At 52.9% G+C, this 17,223-nt stretch overlaps 1 protein-coding gene across 2 annotated transcripts; it reads right to left on the bottom strand.

Moving 5' to 3' along the window:
- Positions 1 to 364: 364 nt before the first annotated feature.
- On the bottom strand, positions 365 to 17,008 carry TCEA3 (transcription elongation factor A3). 2 transcript variants are annotated; one of them, XM_038757878.1, is made up of 11 exons: positions 16,853 to 17,008; positions 8,369 to 8,431; positions 7,221 to 7,326; positions 6,183 to 6,339; positions 3,206 to 3,283; positions 2,552 to 2,736; positions 2,346 to 2,402; positions 1,212 to 1,366; positions 857 to 1,003; positions 695 to 766; positions 365 to 485 (listed from the first exon to the last, which is right to left on the bottom strand). In XM_038757878.1, the coding sequence occupies exons 1-11, from the start codon at positions 16,919 to 16,921 to the stop codon at positions 477 to 479; spliced, it is 1,098 nt and encodes a 365-aa protein (XP_038613806.1). In that variant the 5' UTR covers positions 16,922 to 17,008; the 3' UTR covers positions 365 to 476. The 2 variants fall into 2 exon arrangements, with proteins under 2 accessions (XP_038613806.1, XP_038613807.1); XM_038757879.1 differs by lacking the exon at positions 3,206 to 3,283 and having other exon boundaries at positions 367 to 485; positions 16,853 to 17,007.
- Positions 17,009 to 17,223: the final 215 nt, after the last annotated feature.

Genomic DNA, 17,223 nt, shown 5'->3' with positions numbered 1-17,223 from the left:
AAGGTCACGCAACAGACAAGCGGCAAAGCTGGAAATAGAACCCGTGACCTTCCGACTCCCAGGCTTGTGCTCTAACCACTTGACCCTGCTGCTTCTCCATCGCTTAGAACAGTGCTTGGCACAAAGTAAGCACTTAACAAATCCCATAAAAACAATAAGACAAACCCTGCTGGGCACACGTTGGCCCAGAATTCAACTGTTAAGGACAAAGGTCAAAGGAGCCATCGGGATTCCCCCCTCACACCCTCTCGGGGTCACACATGAACATACACACGCATACACACACCACACACCCATCCTCTCTGTCGGGCACACATCGGCCCAGCATTTAATTGTTAAGAACAAGGGTCAAAGGAGCCATTGTGATCCCCCACCACATCCCCCCATCCCCACACCCCCGTTCCACTGGGAAGATCAGGGGGTCTCTGTGTCCTGGGCTCTGTTTCCTCCGCCGGCCGGACACCTGCTGGATCCCATCAGCAGAACTGAAAGGCCCAAAGGCGCTGGTCAGTGAGCGGCCGCGTCCCCTGGATGTCCGCTCTGGGCCTCCTGGGGCCCTGGGGGGGACGGGGGAATCGGGGAGGGAGTCCAGGACCGGGGCTGGGGGAAGCAGGGGACGGAAGCGTGAGAGCGCGGGACCAGGGGACGGGGGGCAAGGGGCGGAGGGGACGGGGGGACGAGGGGACGCCCGGACCTTCCAGCGGTTCCCACACTCGTTGCACAGGACGAAGGTCGTCATGGGTTCATCGGCGCTGCGGGTCTGGACCTGCCCAAGACCCGGAGGGGAAACAAAGCCCAATTAGGGGCCGTGGGACTCAGGAAGGGTCAACCCGACCGGCCCCACCCATCCACCCACCTGGTTGTAGGTGCAGTTCTTCTTCTTGCACTTGCTGCACTGGAAGAGGTCAGTGGTGGTGCCGCCCGTCTTGGCCATCTGGTGCTCGCGGATGGCCTCCAGGGTCATGGCGTTTCGCAGCTCCTTGAGCTCATCGCTGGCCATCTCCTGCCAGGAAGGGGCGGCTGAGCCCTGGCTACGGGGCCAGCTGACTGCCCGAGGGTGGGCACAGAGGCACGGACGTCCAGCCCCTCACCATGCTGTCGTTTCCGGCCCCAGCTTCCCATGGGGACAGACCCACGTGCTTCCTCGCGCTGCCCCAGGGACCATCGTCCCCCCAAATCCCTGCCGATCCGTGCCCGGCGCCAGGCCCCACCTCCGCCGTCATCCTGGCAATGCGGCTGGCGGCGATGCCCCCGCAGAGCACGCTGCGCCGCAGGCTCGGGTTGCGCGGGTCCCGGAGGTTGCTGATGCGGCTGCGCACGCGGTTGCGGTACTTCATGTCCGTGCCCTTCAGCTCCTGGTAGATATGTTGGCATCGCCCGCGCCGTCAAGGAACGGTACCGGGGGTGAGGCAGGGTTGGGGGGCGGGAACGTTACTGGGGTCCAAGCCGAAGCTGTGCCATCTCCTCCCCGACCGCACTCCCCCTCCCCTCTGATGCCCAACAGAGCCCCGCTCTGCAGAGTGCCTTGGCAATGGGCCCTGGAGGTGGATCCCTCACTAGACGGAGATTTTGGAGGAGAATCTTGGGGATGTGGAGATCATCATCATCATCATCATCAATTGTATTTATTGAGCGCTTACTGTGTGCAGAGCACTGTACTAAGCGCTTGGGAAGTCCAAGTTGGCAACATATAGAGACAGTCCCTACCCAACAGTGGGCTCACAGTCTAAAAGGGGGAGACAGAGAACAAAACCAAACATACTAACAAAATAGAATAAATAGAATAGACACGTACAAGCAAAATAAATAAATAAATAAATAAATAGAGTAATAAATATGTACAAACATATATACGTATATACAGGTGCTGTAGGGAAGGTGCTGTATGTGTTGCCAATTTGTACTTCCCAAGCGCTTAGTACAGTGCTCTGCACATAGTAAGCGCTCAATAAATACGATTGATGATGATGATGAAGGGAAGGAGGTAAGATGGGGGGGATGGAGGGGGGCGAGGGGGAGAGATGGTAGATTAAGCCCAGGCCTGGGAATCAGAAGGACCTGGGTTCTAATCCCGGCCCTGCCACTTGTCTGCAGTGTGACCTCGGGCAAGTCACTTCTCTGTGCCTCATTCCCCTCTTCTGTAAAATGGGAATTAAGACTGAGCCCCATGTGGGACAGGGACTCGGTCTGACTTGATCAGCTTCCATCTACCCCAGCACTTAGTACAGTGCCAGGCACATAGGGAATGCTTAAATACCATTAAAAAAACCACATACAAAACAGACAAAAACGCCATGGGGAATCAGCGGAGAGGGTGGACAGGCCAACGCTCGGCCAAAGGATATGGTCTTCAATCTCTGATGCCAGCTGCTCACAGTTGACCCCAAACTCCTTGTAGTCACCTGCGCCGTGGAGCCCACCATCAGCATCTTAGTCCAGGGGTGGGGGGCAGACAGCGGCAGCCCGGTCCCCCCACTGTCCAGCCCTTCTCCGCACCCAGCCAGTGCCCGTCCCCTCCCACCTTTGCCCGCCCGTGCCCGCGGCCTCTCACCGTCCACCTTGAGGACGGCCGCCAGCATCTCCACACACTTGTCCCTGACGGAGTCGCCCGTGAGGTAACGGGGAGCCAGGAGGCAGCCGGCGGAGGCCAGCGAGGGGGACGGCATGGGGCAGGTGGGTGACGTTGGAGGCGAGGGGCTCTGCGGGGTCTCCGCCTTGGCTTTGCCGCCGTTGTCTCTGAGGGAGGCAGGGGGGTGAGACCCTCACCGGCAGGGTCGGCTGGGGGCAAGGTGCTTACTATAGGGTCCTCAGACCCGATGACCCATTTCAGAAAGTCCCCCAATTCCGGCCTCCCGGTCCCCGCCGGAATCGGAACAATAATCGCTGCGGTATTTGTTAAGCGCTCACTACGTGCCGGGCACTGTACTAAGTGCTGGGGTAGGTACAAGGTAATTGGATTGTGCTCTGCACACAGTAAGCGCTCAATAAATACGATTGATTGATTGATTGATTGGAGACAGTCCCCGTCCCAGAGTGAACTCACAGTCTTAAGCCCCATTTTACAGATGAGGTCACTGAGGCCCAGAGAAGTGAAGGGACTTGCCCAGGATCCCACGGCAGACTGGCCATCAGGGCCACGGGGCTTCCCGGATCCCACGCCGCCCCTTCCCCCATGTCAGCCCCCTCCCCGCCCCCGCGTGGATACCTGTCCCCCGGGGGTCGCCGGGGGGACGGGGCGCTGCAGGGCGGGGTCGACAGCGAAGAGGAGCCTGCAGACTCTCTCCTGGGAAGAAACTCCTCACTATTGGCTTCAAAGCTGTCCATCCCCTCGCCCCCTCCGACCTCCCGTCCCTTCTCTCCTTCTCCATCCCAGCCCGCACACTCCGTTCCTCTGGTGCCGCTAACCTGCTCACTGGGCCTCGTTCTCCCCCGTCCCGCCGATGACCCCAGGCCCACGTCCTACCTCCGGCCTGAAATGCCCTCCCTCCTCAAATCCACCAGACAATCACACTTCCCCCCTTCAGAGCCTTACTGAAGGCTCACCTCCTCCAGGAGGCCTTCCCAGACTAAACCCCCCTTTTTGTCGGCTACCCCTTCCCATTGCCCCGACTAGCTCCCTTTGCTCTACCCCCCCAAGCCCCACAGCACTTGTGTATATATCTATAATTCTATTTATCCAAATGCCTTTTTACTTGTTTTAATGTATATATATAGATACCTCAAATATATATGAATAGAATTAGAGGTATATATATATTATATATATATATACATATATATATACACACACACATACACAGATACACATATATACACACATGCACACATATACACATATATACATATACATACATATACACACACATATATCTGTATATGTGTGTATATATACATGTATATACACACACACATATATCTGTATATGTGTGTATATATACATGTATATATACATATATATATACACATGTGTGTGCATATACACACATATATGTGTATATGTGTGTATATAAGTGTATAGATACATTCATTCATTCATTGCATATATATGTATATATACATATGCATTCATTCATTCAATCGTATTTATTGAGCGCTTACTGTGTGCAGAGCACTGGACTTAAGCGCTTGGGAAGTACAAGTCGACAACATATAGAGACGGTCCCTACCCAACAGCGGGCTCACAGTCTAGAAGCGGGAGCCAGGCAACAAAACAAAACATATTAACAAAATAAAATAAATAGAATAAATATGTACAAATAAAATAAATAGAGTAATAAATATGTACAAACATATATACAGGTGCTGTGGGGAGAGGAAGGAGGGGGCTCAGCCTGGGAAGGCCTCCTGGAGGAGGTGAGCTCTCAGTAGGGCTTTGAAGGGAAAAGCCTTCATATATATATATATACATTTAATCGTATTTATTGAGCGCTTACTGTGTGCAGAGCACTGTACTAAGCGCTTGGGAAGTCCAAGTTGGCAACATCTAGAGACGGTCCCTACCCAACAGCGGGCTCACAGTCTAAAAGGGGGAGAGAGGGAACAAAACCAAACGTATTAACAAAATAACCCCATCCCCCCCCACCCGCCTTACCTCCTTCCCCTCCCCACAGCACCTGCATATATGTATATATGTTTGTATGTATTAATTACTCTATTTATTTATTTATTTTATTTGGACATATTTATTCTATTTATTTTATTTTGTTAATATGTTTTGTTTTGTTCTCTGTCTCCCCCTTCTAGACTGTGAGCCCGCTGTTGAGTAGGGACCGTCTCTATATGTTGCCAACTTGGACTTCTCAATCGCTTAGTACAGTGCTCTGCACACAGTAAGCATTCAAATAAATATGACCGACTGACTGACTGAATGAATGTTGTCTGTCTCCCCCTTCTAGACTGTGAGCCCGCTGTTGGGTAGGGGCCGTCTCTATATGTTGCCAACTTGGACTTCCCAAGTGCTTAGTACAGTGCTCTGCACACAGTAAGCGCTCAACGAATACGATTGAATGAATGAATGAACATAGAGATGGTCCCTGCCCAACAGTCCCTACCCAACAGTGGCTCACAGTCTAGAAGGGGGAAATATATATCAATCAATTGTAGGTTCTCTGTCTCCCCCTTTTAGACTGTGAGCCCACTGTTGGGTAGGGACTGTCTCTATATGTTGCCAACTTGTACTTCCCAAGCGCTTAGTACAGTGCTCTGCACACAGTAAGCGCTCAATAAATACGATTGATGATGATGATGATGATTTATTGAGCGCTTACTGTGTGCAGAGCACTGTACTAAGCACTTGGGAAGTACAAGTTGGCAACATACAGAGACGGTCCCTACCCAACAGTGGGCTCATAGTCTCCATATATATATACATACATATACCTCTAATTCTATTCATATTGATGCCTGTTTGTTTTGATGTCTGTCTCCCCCCTTCTAGACTGTGGGCCCGTTGTTGGGCGGGGGTTGTCTCTGTTGCTGCACTGTACTTTCCAATCAATCAATCAATCAATCAATCGTATTTACTGAGCGCTTCCTGTGTGCAGAGCACTGTACTAAGCCCTTGAGAAGTCCAAGTTGGCAACATATCGAGACAGTCCCTACCCAACAGTGGGCTCACAGTCTGAAAGGGGGAGACAGAGAACAAAACCAAACATACTAACAAAATAAAATAAATAGAATAGATATGTACAAGTAAAATAAATAGAGTAATAAATCTGTACAAACATATATACAGGTGCTGTGGGGAAGGGAAGGAGGTAAGATGGGGGCGCACACTTCATTCCTCTAATGCTAACCTTCTTACTGTATCTCGATCTCCTCTATCTCGTCGCCAACCTCGCCCACATCCTACCTCTGGCTTGGAACGCCCTTCCTCCTTATATCAGATAGATAATCGCTCTCCCCCCACTTCCAAGCCTTATTGAAGGCACATCTCCAAGAAGCCTTCCCTGACTAGGCCTTTCTCTCGTCTCCCACTCCCTTCTGTATCGCCCTGACTCGCTCCATTCATTCATTCTTCATCCCATCCCCACGGCACATATGTATTTATATCTGGGATTTACTACAGCGCTGCGCACACAGTAGGCGCTCAATAAATACGATAGGATGAATGAATGGATGGATGGGGGGAGGAGGCCAGCTGGGGTCGTGACCTCTGCCCCCCCATTCCCGGGCCGCCGCACCTGTGCCGGGGGCTGGCCCCGGAGTGCCCCTTGCCATCCCCAGCGGGAAGGGCCGTCGCTGCGCCCGGTCTGTGGCCCGAAGGAGCCGCATGGCCTTTCTCCTTCTTCTCCTTCTCCCTGGATGCTTCCTTGTCCCGGTGCGGGGCCCCTGGGGAATCTGGGCGAACGGACCGACCGTCAGTGACCACCGCGGCCCCGGCCCAGCCGACGGCCCCGGGTGCGGCGGGCCGCAGCCACAAGCGCGCTCCCGCCGTTATTTCCCCACTTCCCACTCTCCCTTCCTCAACCACCTGTGCCACCCTGGGGTCCCCCCAACATCAGGAAGTCCTGGGGTCCAACCCTCCGCGGACCAACTGGCCCACCCCATCCCCCGAGGCTCGGAGTCAGGGGGTCTTTCGGCTGGAGGCCCGGGCGAGGGGGTCGGAAAATGGGGCCAAGAGGGGGAAGGAAGCAAGGGGCCTTGGAGGAGAACCTCACCCAGAGCCAGAGACGGTGTTAGAGGACTGTGGCTGGGTGTGCATCATAAAAATAATAATAATGATGGCATTTATTAAGCGCTTACTATGTGCATCATCATCATCAATCGTATTTATTGAGCGCTTACTGTGTGCAGAGCACTGGACTAGGCGCTTGGGAAGTCCAAGTTGGCAAAGCACTGTTCTAAGCGCTGGGGAGGTTATAAGGGATCAGGTTGTCCCACAGTCTTAATCCCCATTTTACAGATGAGGTCACTGAGGCCCAGGGGAGTGAAGCGGCTTGCCCAAAGTCACCCAGCTGACAAGTGGCGGAGCCGGGATTTGAACCCGTGACCTGTGACTCCAAAGCCCGGGCTCTTTCCACCGAGCCAGGCTGCTTCATGAATAGACATGTGGGCCTATGGGGCGCGGGTGTGTTGGGGTGGGGGGGTTGAGAGCGCGCATGCACCCATGTGGGCGGGCACGTGCGCGTACACAAGGACGTGGGTCCCTGGGTTTGGAGGTCCAAGCACCCGCGGACGGGGACTCTGACGGGCGACGGCCCACCGGGGCAGCCTCTCACCCAGGAGCCGTTTCCAGTTCTTGATGAGGACTTTAGCGAGGGCCACCACCTGCTGGTCCGGGCAGCGTTTCCGGATGGCATTGACGGCCACCCCGATCCTGGTGGTCTGCGTGGGGCACAGAGGGATAGGCAGTGCCCGCGCCCTCAGCCCCTTCCCCGAGCGCTGAGTCCGAGCCCGGGGCCCCGGTCCGCCCCGTCCCGTGTGGTGCCCCAGGTACAGCAGCTGCCCGCCCGGCTGGGTGGGGTGGTGCTCCTTTGCGGCCCGCCCTGGGCTTCCTCCCGCCCCGCCGTGCCCCCCGTCAGCCCCACCGTGCCCCTCGCCAACCCCCAGCTCCATCCCTCTCATCCCACGAGCCTCGCCTTGCCCCCTGCTGCCCTCGGGGCCAGGATGTTCTTTCTAACCGCCGTCTCCCCCTTTTAGACTGTGAGCCCACTGTTGGGTAAGGACCGTCTCTATATGTTGCCAACTTGGACTTCCCAAGCGCTTAGTACAGTGCTCTGCACGCAGCAAGCGCTCAATAAATACAACTGAATGAATGAATGTTGTCTGTCCCCCCCACTTCTAGCCTGTGAGCCCACTGTTGGGTAGGGACCGTCTCTATATGTTGCCAACGTGGACATCCCAAGCGCTTAGTACAGTGCTCTGCACACAGCAAGCGCTCAATAAATACAATTGAATGAATGAATGTTGTCTGTCCCCCCCACTTCTAGCCTGTGAGCCCACTGTTGGGTAGGGACCGTCTCTATACGTTGCCAACTTGGACTTCCCAAGCGCTTAGTACAGTGCTCTGCACACAGTGAACGCTCAATAAATACAACTGAATGAATGAATGTTGTCTGTCCCCCCCACTTCTAGCCTGTGAGCCCACTGTTGGCTAGGGACCGTCTCTATACGTTGCCAACTTGGACTTCCCAAGCGCTTAGTACAGTGCTCTGCACACAGTGAACGCTCAATAAATACAATTGAATGAATGAATGTTGTCTGTCCCCCCCACTTCTAGCCTGTGAGCCCACTGTTGGGTAGGGACAGTCTCTATATGTTGCCAACTTGGACTTCCCAAGCGCTTAGTACAGTGCTCTGCACACAGTAAGCGCTCAATAAATACGATTGATGATGATGATGATGATGATGATGATGATGTGCCCACCTGCAGCAGCTGGATGGTCATCGTGCAGCTGCTCAGCTCCCTCAGCAGCTCCAGAGCCCCTTCCTGCCGGGGACAATCAATCAATCGATCACGATATTTATCGAGTGCTTACTAGGTGCAGAACGCTGTGCTAAGCGCTTAAGCCCTCTACTGATCCCTGGTCCTCGCCTGCCCTCAGAACCCGTGTCATCTACCCCCTGCTTCCAAAAACTCTCAGCCCTCCATCCGCCTGAAGCAGCGTGGTCTAGTGGCAAGAGCCCGGGCCCGGGGGTCAGGGGACATGGGTTCTAATCCCGGCCCTGCCACATGTCTGCCTGCGACCTTGGGCGAGTCGCTTCACTTCTCTGTGCCTCGGTTGCCTCATCTGTAAACTGGGGACTAAGACTGGGAGCCCCATGTAGAAGAGAAGAGAAGCGACGCTCAGTGGGAAAGAGCCCGGGCTTTGGAGTCAGAGGTCATGGGTTCAAATGCCGGCTCCACCACCTGTCAGCTGTGTGACTTTGGGCAAGTCACTTAACTTCTCTGGGCCTCGGTTCCCTCATCTGTAAAATGGGGATGAAGACTGTGAGCCCCACGAGTGCTCTGCACACAGTAAGTGCTCAATAAATACGATTGAATGAATGAATGTCGTCTGTCCCCCCCACTTCTAGCCCGTGAGCCCTTTGTTGGGTAGGAACCGTCCCTATCTGTTGCCTACTTGCCCTTCCCAAGCGCTTAGTACAGTGCTCTGCATGCAGTAAGCGCTCAATAAATACGATTGAATGAATGAATGAATGAACAACCTCATCACCTTGTATCCTCCCAGCGCTTAGAACAGTGCTTTGCACATAGTAAGCGCTTAATAAATGCCATTATTATTATTACTATTATTATTATTATTATTATTATTATTATTATGTAGAGCAGGGACTGGGTCCGGCTTGATTAACTTATATCTACCCCAGTTACTGGCTGGCTGAGAGGGCTGCGGACTGCACGGGGAGGGAAGAGGAAGAAGGGGAGGGAAGAGAGGGGAATCAATCGATTAATGGCATTGATTGAGTGCTTAATGTGTGCAGAGCACTGGATTAATTACTTGGGAGAGTACAAGAGTATGTGGACACCCTCCCTGCCCTCAGTGAGTTTACAGTCTAGTGGGGAGAGGACACTAAAATAAATTGTAGGTATGGGAAGCAACAGAATATCAGGCTATGTACAAAATTAATGATAACAATGATAGTAATAATAATAATAATAATAATAATAATAATAATAATAATGGTATCTGCCTTCTCCTCTTCATCGAAACTGCACCCGTCTTGATTCAGGCACTTATCCTACCCAGCTTCGATTAGTGGCTCAGTGGCTGCTGAGCAGCAGCGTGGCTCAGTGGAAAGAGCCTGGGCTTTGGAGTCAGAGGTCATGGGTTCAAATCTCGCTCTGCCAATTGTCAGCTGCATGGCTTTGGGCAAGTCACTTAATAATAATAATAATAATAATAATAATAATAATAATAATAATAATTGGCATTTATTAAGTGCTTACTATGTGCAAAGCACTGTTCTAAGCGCTGGGGAGGATACCGGGTGATCAGGTTGTCCCACGTGGGGCTCACAGTCTTAATCCCCATTTTACAGATGAGGGAACTGAGGCCCAGAGAAGTTAAGTGACTTGCCCAAGATCACACAGCAGACATGTGGCGGAGTCGGGATTCGAACCCATGACCTCTGACTCCAAAGCCCATGCTCTTTCCACTGAGCCACGCTGCTTCTCTGTCAAAGCTTCTCTGTCAGAAGTCTCTGTCACTTAACTTCTCTGTGCCTCAGTTACCCCATCTGTAAAATGGGGACTAAGACTGTGAGCCCCAAGTGGGACAACCTGCTCACCTTGTAACCTCCCCAGTGCCTAGAACAGTGCTTTGCAGATAGTAAGCGCTTAATAAATGCCATTATTATTATTATTATTATTATTATTATTAGTGCATCTTCCTCCTTACTGACTTCCCTGCTTCCTATCTCTCTCTACTCCAGGCCTGACTTCACTCCGCTGCCTGGATCACTTTTCTGAAAAAATGCTCAATCCGTATCTCCCCACCCCTCAGTGCACAGCACCAACTGCTTGGGAGAGTACAATATAACAGAGTTGGCGGACGTTCCCTGCCCACAGCAAGCTTACAGTCTAGACGAGGAGACGAAAAGAGACCAAAGATTAGAACTCAGGTCCTCTGATTTTCAGGCCATGCAGCTCCTCTATTGTTGAGGATAAAATGTTTAGGGAGATACAGATTTAAATGGCATTTGTTAAGTGCTTACTATGTACCCGACACTGTACTAAGTAAGCACTGGGACAGATGCAAGATAATCGGGCTGGACACAGTTCCTCTCCCACATAGGGCTCACAGTCTTAATCCCCATGTTACAGATGAGGAAACTGAGGCCCACGGAAGTGAAGTGACTTGCCCACGTCCACACGGCAGACCCGGAATTAGAACCCAGGTCCTCCGACTCTCAGGCCGGTGTTCTTTTCACAGTGCTTTTGCATAGTGCATTTAAGAGCATAGATGAGGCAGAAAGGAGGGAATATAGGATGGAGAGAGATGAGTGATTAGGCAGGGAAAGCTTCCTGGAGGTGATATTCTCGTAAGGGAGGAAGAAAGGTTTGAAATGGGAAGAGGGACAAACAGGGTGAGGAGAAAGAGGATTTGGAGAGGGGGGAGCAGCAGCAGGGGAGGAGCAGGGAAGGACGCCTTTTTTTCCATGCAGGACTGGTTATAATCTCTCATTATAATCTCTGTTATAATCTCTCATTATAACACCCTATTTTCCCACCGGGCTCTGTCCTCTCTGCGCTTGGGCCTGTACCCCCTAGGTACTCACTCCACCCCCCCAACACATACACTTATCTTTATATTACCTGTAATTTATTTTAATGTCCGTCTCTCCAGCTAGAGTGTCTTTAAGGCCAGGGATGGAATCTACCATTGAGACACTGTACTTAGCACAGCGCTCTGCACACACCAGATGTTCAGTAAATACCACAGATTGACTGGACTTTATTCTCTTCAATCAATCAAATTTACAGAGCGCTTACTGTGGGCACTAATAAGAGCGTGGGAGAGCACAAATACGACAGTTGGTAGGCAGGTTCCTTGCCCACAACGAGCTTACAGCCTACAGGGGAAGACGGACGTTAATATAAACGAAGAAATTACGGATATGTCTGTAAGTGTGTGGGGCTGAGAAAGGGAAAATAAAGGGTGCAAATCCAAGTGCAAAGGCCAAGCGGAAGGGAGTGGGGGAAGCCGAGTCGGGGAAGACCTGTTGGAGGACACGTGCTATTATTAACGAGACTTTGAAGGTAGGGAGAGTGATCGGTTATGAAGAGGGAGGGCGTTCCAGACTGAGGAAGGATGTGGGCGAGGGGTCGGTGGCGAGATAGATGGGATCGAGATACAGTAAGTAGGTAGGCATTAGAGGAGGGAAGTGTTCAGGCTGGGTTGCAGGAGAAAATTAGGGAGGTAAGGTAAGAGGGGGAGAAGTGACTGAGTAGTTTATATTTCCTAGTTTATTTCAAACGTACACTGAGAAACGAATTGAGAAAGGATTGCTACTACTTAGGTAATATGCACAAACACCTTCATTTTTACCAGTATAATCAAGCAGAGTGTAGGAAATAGTTGTCCCCTCACCAAACTCATATGTACCTTGTCAGGAATTGAGCATTTAGTTTTTACCAATTTTAACAACGTTTTCCTTTTTATTGGTCACCACAGTCCACTGACTTTAGATCTACTTGAGAAATCCACTGACTCGAGAAGCAGCATGGCACGGTGGAAAGAGCCCGGGCTTTGGAGTCAGAGGTCATGGTTCAAATCCCAGCTCGGCCAATTGTCAGCTGTGTGACTTTGGGCAAGTCACTCAGCTTCTCTGCGTCTCAGTTACCTCATCTGTAAAATGGGGATTAAGACTGTGAGCCCCCCGGGGGACAACCTGATCACCTTGTAACCTCCCCAGCGCTTAGAACAGTGCTTTGCACATAGTAAGCGCTTAATAAATGCTATCATTATTATTATTATTATTATTGTAAGGAGTTTCTGTTCGACAAGAAGGTGGATGGGCAGCCCCCCGGAGGTTCTTGAGTCGTGGGGAAACATGGACTGAACAGTTTAGCAGAAAAACGATCTGGGAGTGGAGTGAAGTAAGGTCTGGAGAGGGGAAAGACAGGAGGCAGGGAGGTCAGCAAGGAGATTGATTGTTACTTAAATCAAGGCGAGATAGGATAAGTGCTCAGATCAGTTTGGACGGCAAGAAAGGAGGGACTTTAGCCATACTGTGAAGGTAGAACAGACAGGATACGTTTGAAGCCATGGGAGCGAATGATTTCTCCAAGAGAATGAGTGCAGGTGGAGAATAGAAAGGGAGCCAGAACTGAGGTCTTAGAAGCATGAAGCGCGGAAGTGCACGAGCAGCAGTGGGGCCTGGGATTCGGAGGATCTGGGTTCTAAAACCACTTGCCTGCTGTGTGACCTTGGGCAAGTCGCTTAACTTCTCTGAGCCTCAGTTTCCCTCCTCGGCAGAATGGGAATTCAATTCCTGTTCTCCCTCCTACTTGGACCGTGAGTCCCGTGCGGGACCTGATCGCTTCTGTACCGACCCCGGTGCTTGGCCCGTAGTAAAAGCTTAACATGCGGGCTTCCAAGTGTAAGCAGATAGGTTGCGCGCAACGGGTGTGGGTTTGGGCACGCACCCCGGCCACCTCTGGCCTTCTTGCAGCCGGATCCCCCTCCCTGCCTGCCACGTGGTGGTTTAATGGCCGGCAGGCCCGTGCCAGCTGCTCGAGCGAGGGCGGAGGCCGAGCGGGCTGGCCGTGCTCTTAGAGGTGGAGTCCCGGCTTGGCTCTGCCAGCGGGCAGACGTGACCTTGGGCAGCTTTGGCCGCCTCCGCGGGGCCCCATGTTGGACCCCTAAGGGCAGGGGCTGGACGGAGCCCGCTGGGGCCTGGGTTCGGAGGAGCCGCAGCGGTCTGGGCGCGGGGATGGCCCTGGCGGAGGTCCCAGTGCCCACCCGTCCCAGGACCCGGGGACCCCGGGGGGGTCAAAGGGGAGGGGGGTCAAAGGGGACAGTCCCCAGCATCCAGCCGTGTGGAAGCGGTTTGGGGGCCGGACGAAGTGTAAGCCCACACCCTGAACCCCGCAGCCCACCACCCCCGGACTGCCCGGCTCGACCAGGGAGAGGTGGTGTGGCCGGCGGTCAAGCAGCCTGGACCAGGACGACACCCCTCACCCCCCCTTCTAATAATAATAATAATAATTTTGGTGTTTGTTAAGCGCTTACTATGTGCAAAGCACTGCTCTAAGCGCTGGGGAGGATACAAGGTTGTCCCATGTCGGGCTCCCAATCTTAATCGTCAGTTTACAGATGAGGTAACTGAGGCCCAGGGAAGTGAAGTGACTTGCTCAAAGTCACCCAGCTGACAGGCGGCAGAGCAGGGGGATTTGAACCCATGACCAGGACGACACCCCCCCCCCAACCCCACTTCTAATAACAATAATAATAATTTTGGTGTTTGTTAAGCGCTTACTATGTGCAAAGCACTGTTCTAAGCGCTGGGGAGGATACAAGGTTGTCCCATGTCGGGCTCACAATCTTAATCCTCATTTTACAGATGAGGCAACTGAGGCCCAGGGAAGTGAAGTGACTTGCTCAAAGTCACCCAGCTGACAGGCGGCAGAGCAGGGGGATTTGAACCCATGACCAGGACGACACCCCCCAACCCCACTTCTAATAACAAGAATAATATTTTGGTGTTTGTTAAGCGCTTACCATGTGCAAAGCACTGTTCTAAGCGCTGGGGAGGATACAAGGTTGTCCCATGTCGGGCTCACAATCTTAATCGTCATTTTACAGATGAGGCAACTGAGGCCCAGGGAAGTGAAGTGACTTGCTCAAGTCACCCAGCTGACAGGCGGCAGAGCGGGGGGATTTGAACCCATAATAATTTTGGTGTTTGTTAAGCGCTTACTATGTGCAAAGCATTGTTCTAAGCACTGGGGAGGATACAAGGTTGTCCCATGTCGGGCTCACAATCTTAATCCTCATTTTACAGATGAGGCAACTGAGGCCCAGGGAAGTGAAGTGACTTGCCCAAAGTCACCCAGCTGACAGGCGGCAGAGCCGGGGGATTTGAACCCATAATAATAATAATTTTGGTGTTTGTTAAGCGCTTACTATGTGCAAAGCACTGTTCTAAGCGCTGGGGAGGATACAAGGTTGTCCCATGTCGGGCTCCCAATCTTAATCGTCATTTTACAGATGAGGCAACTGAGGCCCAGGGAAGTGAAGTGACTTGCTCAAAGTCACCCAGCTGACAGGCGGCAGAGCGGGGGGATTTGAACCCATAATAATAATAATTTTGGTGTTAAGCGCTTACTATGTGCAAAGCACTGTTCTAAGTGTTGGGGAGGATACAAGGTTATCCCATGTCGGGCTCACAATCTTAATAGTCATTTTACAGATGAGGCAACTGAGGCCCAGGGAAGTGAAGTGACTTGCTTGAAGTCACCCAGCGGACAAGTGGCAGAGTGGGGGGATTTGAACCCATGACCTCTGACTCCCAAGCCTGGGCTCTTCCCACTGAGGCACGCTGCTTCTCTGGGCCAGCTTCTCCTTCCTCCCGGTCCTTTCCCCTCTGCCCTAAATTTGCTTGGCTCGGGGATAAGGGCGGGAGGGCGCGATCAGGGGAAAGTCAAACATGGCCAACCCGCTGCCTCCGGGACCCCTAGGGACCCCCCACTCCCCGGGCATCAGGGCTGTGGGGATGGGGAAGCGGCGTGGCTCAGTGGAAAGAGCCCGGGCTTTGGAGTCCTAGGTCATGGGTTCGAATTCCACCTCCGCCACTTGTCAGCTGCCACTTCACTTCTCAGGGCCTCAGTTCCCTCCTCTGTAAAATGGGGATGAAGACTGGGAGCCCCAAGTGGGACAACCTGATCGCCTTGTAGCCCTCCCGCCAGCGCTTAGAACAGTGCTTTGCACATAGTAAGCGCTTAATAAATGCCATTATTATTAAGTCACTTAACTTCTCTGTGCCACAGTTCCCTCATCGGTAAAATGGGGATGAAGACCCCAAGTGGGACAACCTGATCGCCTTGTAGCCCCCCTGCCAGCGCTTAGAACAGTGCTTTGCACATAGTAAGTGCTCAATAAATGCCATTATTATTAAGTCACTTAACTTATCCGTGCCAAGTTCCCTCATCGGTAAAATGGGGATGAAGACTGGGAGCCCCAAGTGGGACAACCTGATCGCCTTGCAGCCCTCCCCAGCGCTTAGAACAGTGCTTTGCACACAGTAAGCGCTTAATAAATGCCATTATTATTATTATTAAGTCACTTAACTTCTCTGTGCCACAGTTCCCTCCTCGGTAAAATGGGGATGAAGACTGGGATCCCCAAGTGGGACAACCTGATCGCCTTGCAGCCCTCCCGCCAGCGCTTAGAACAGTGCTTTGCACATAGTAAGCGCTTAACAAATATCACCAGAAGCAGCGTGAGAAGCGGGGTGGCTCAGCGGAAAGAGCGCGGGAGTCAGAGGTCACGGGTTCGAATCCCGGCTCGGTCGGCCACACGTCTGTTGTGTGACCTTGGGCAAGTCACTTAACCTCTCCGAGCCTCAGTTCCCCCATCTGTAAAATGGGGATGAAGACTGGGAGCCCCCCGTGGGACAAGCTGATCGCCTTGTAGCCCCCCTGCCAGCGCTCAGAACAGTGCTTTGCACATAGTAAGCGCCTAATAAATGCCATCATTATTATTATTAAGTCACTTAACTTCTCCGTGCCACAGTTCCCTCCTCGGTAAAATGGGGATGAAGACCGGGAGCCCCAAGTGGGACAACCTGATCGCCTTGTAGCCCCCCCGCCAGCGCTTAGAACAGTGCTTTGCACATAGTAAGCGCTTAATAAATGCCATTATTATTATTATTAAGTCATTTAACTTCTCCGTGCCACAGTTCCCTCCTCTGTAAAATGGGGATGAAGACCGGGAGCCCCCACGTGGGACAACCTTGTAGCCCTCCCCAGCGCTTAGAACAGTGCTTTGCACATAGTAAGCGCTTAACAAATACCACCAGAAGCAGCGTGGCTCAGTGGAAGGAGCGCGGGCTTTGGAGTCAGAGGTCACGGGTTCGAATCCCGGCTCGGCCACACGTCTGTTGTGTGACCTTGGACAAGTCACTTAACCTCTCCGAGCCTCAGTTCCCCCATCTGTAAAATGGGGATGAAGACTGTGAGCCTCACGTGGGACAAGCTGATCGCCTTGTAGCCCCCCTGCCAGCACTGGCAGATAGTAAGCGCTTAACAAATGGCACCATTATCATGACGACGATGGGGTGGGAGGGCCCCGGCCCAACCGTCGGGGAACCTGGGGCGGGCGGTGGCGGGGCCCCGCTCCCCCCCCCTTGTCCCCTTGTTGTCCCCCCCCCCCTTGTCCCCCTGCCCCGGCCCTGTGGGTCTCACCGCGCTGGCCCCGGCCCCCATCTTCTCCAGCCTGTTGGCGATCCGCACCAGCTCCTCTCGGCGGCCCATGGCGGGGGGCTGGGGGGGGGCCCACCGAGCCAAGGCCCCCCGGGAGACGTTTGTGCCGGCGGGGCCCGAGGGGCGGGGAGGGGCCCTGGCTCCGTCCCCGGCCGTGGGCGGTGCAACGCGAGGCCAACGGGGCGGGGCGGGCTGCCGGACACACACACACCCCTCCCTCCCGAACCGAATTTTTGTCCGCGCTTTCTCTCTCTCTCTCTCTCCCCCCACACAGTGTCACGCCTCACACACACATATGTACACACTCACACGCCTACTCACACATATACACGCCGTCTCACGCATACATATAT

Source organism: Tachyglossus aculeatus, chromosome 16 (assembly GCF_015852505.1).
Source record: "Tachyglossus aculeatus isolate mTacAcu1 chromosome 16, mTacAcu1.pri, whole genome shotgun sequence".
Classification (NCBI taxonomy): Eukaryota; Metazoa; Chordata; class Mammalia; order Monotremata; family Tachyglossidae; genus Tachyglossus; species Tachyglossus aculeatus.
Note: the sequence above shows the minus strand (reverse complement) of the source record. Positions and strands in the feature narration are given on the sequence as shown.

Excerpts from the sequence above, each read along its gene's own strand:
- TCEA3 (XM_038757878.1), bottom strand. The coding sequence starts at position 16,921 with ATGGGCCGCCGAGAGGAGCTGGTGCGGATCGCCAACAGGCTGGAGAAG. Across the intron at positions 8,432-16,852 it reads TGGGGGCCGGGGCCAGCGCG|GAAGGGGCTCTGGAGCTGCT; the intron begins GTGAGACCCACA and ends TGTCCCCGGCAG. Across the intron at positions 1,367-2,345 it reads GGCATCAGAGATTGAAGACC|ATATCTACCAGGAGCTGAAG; the intron begins ATATCCTTTGGC and ends GGCGATGCCAAC.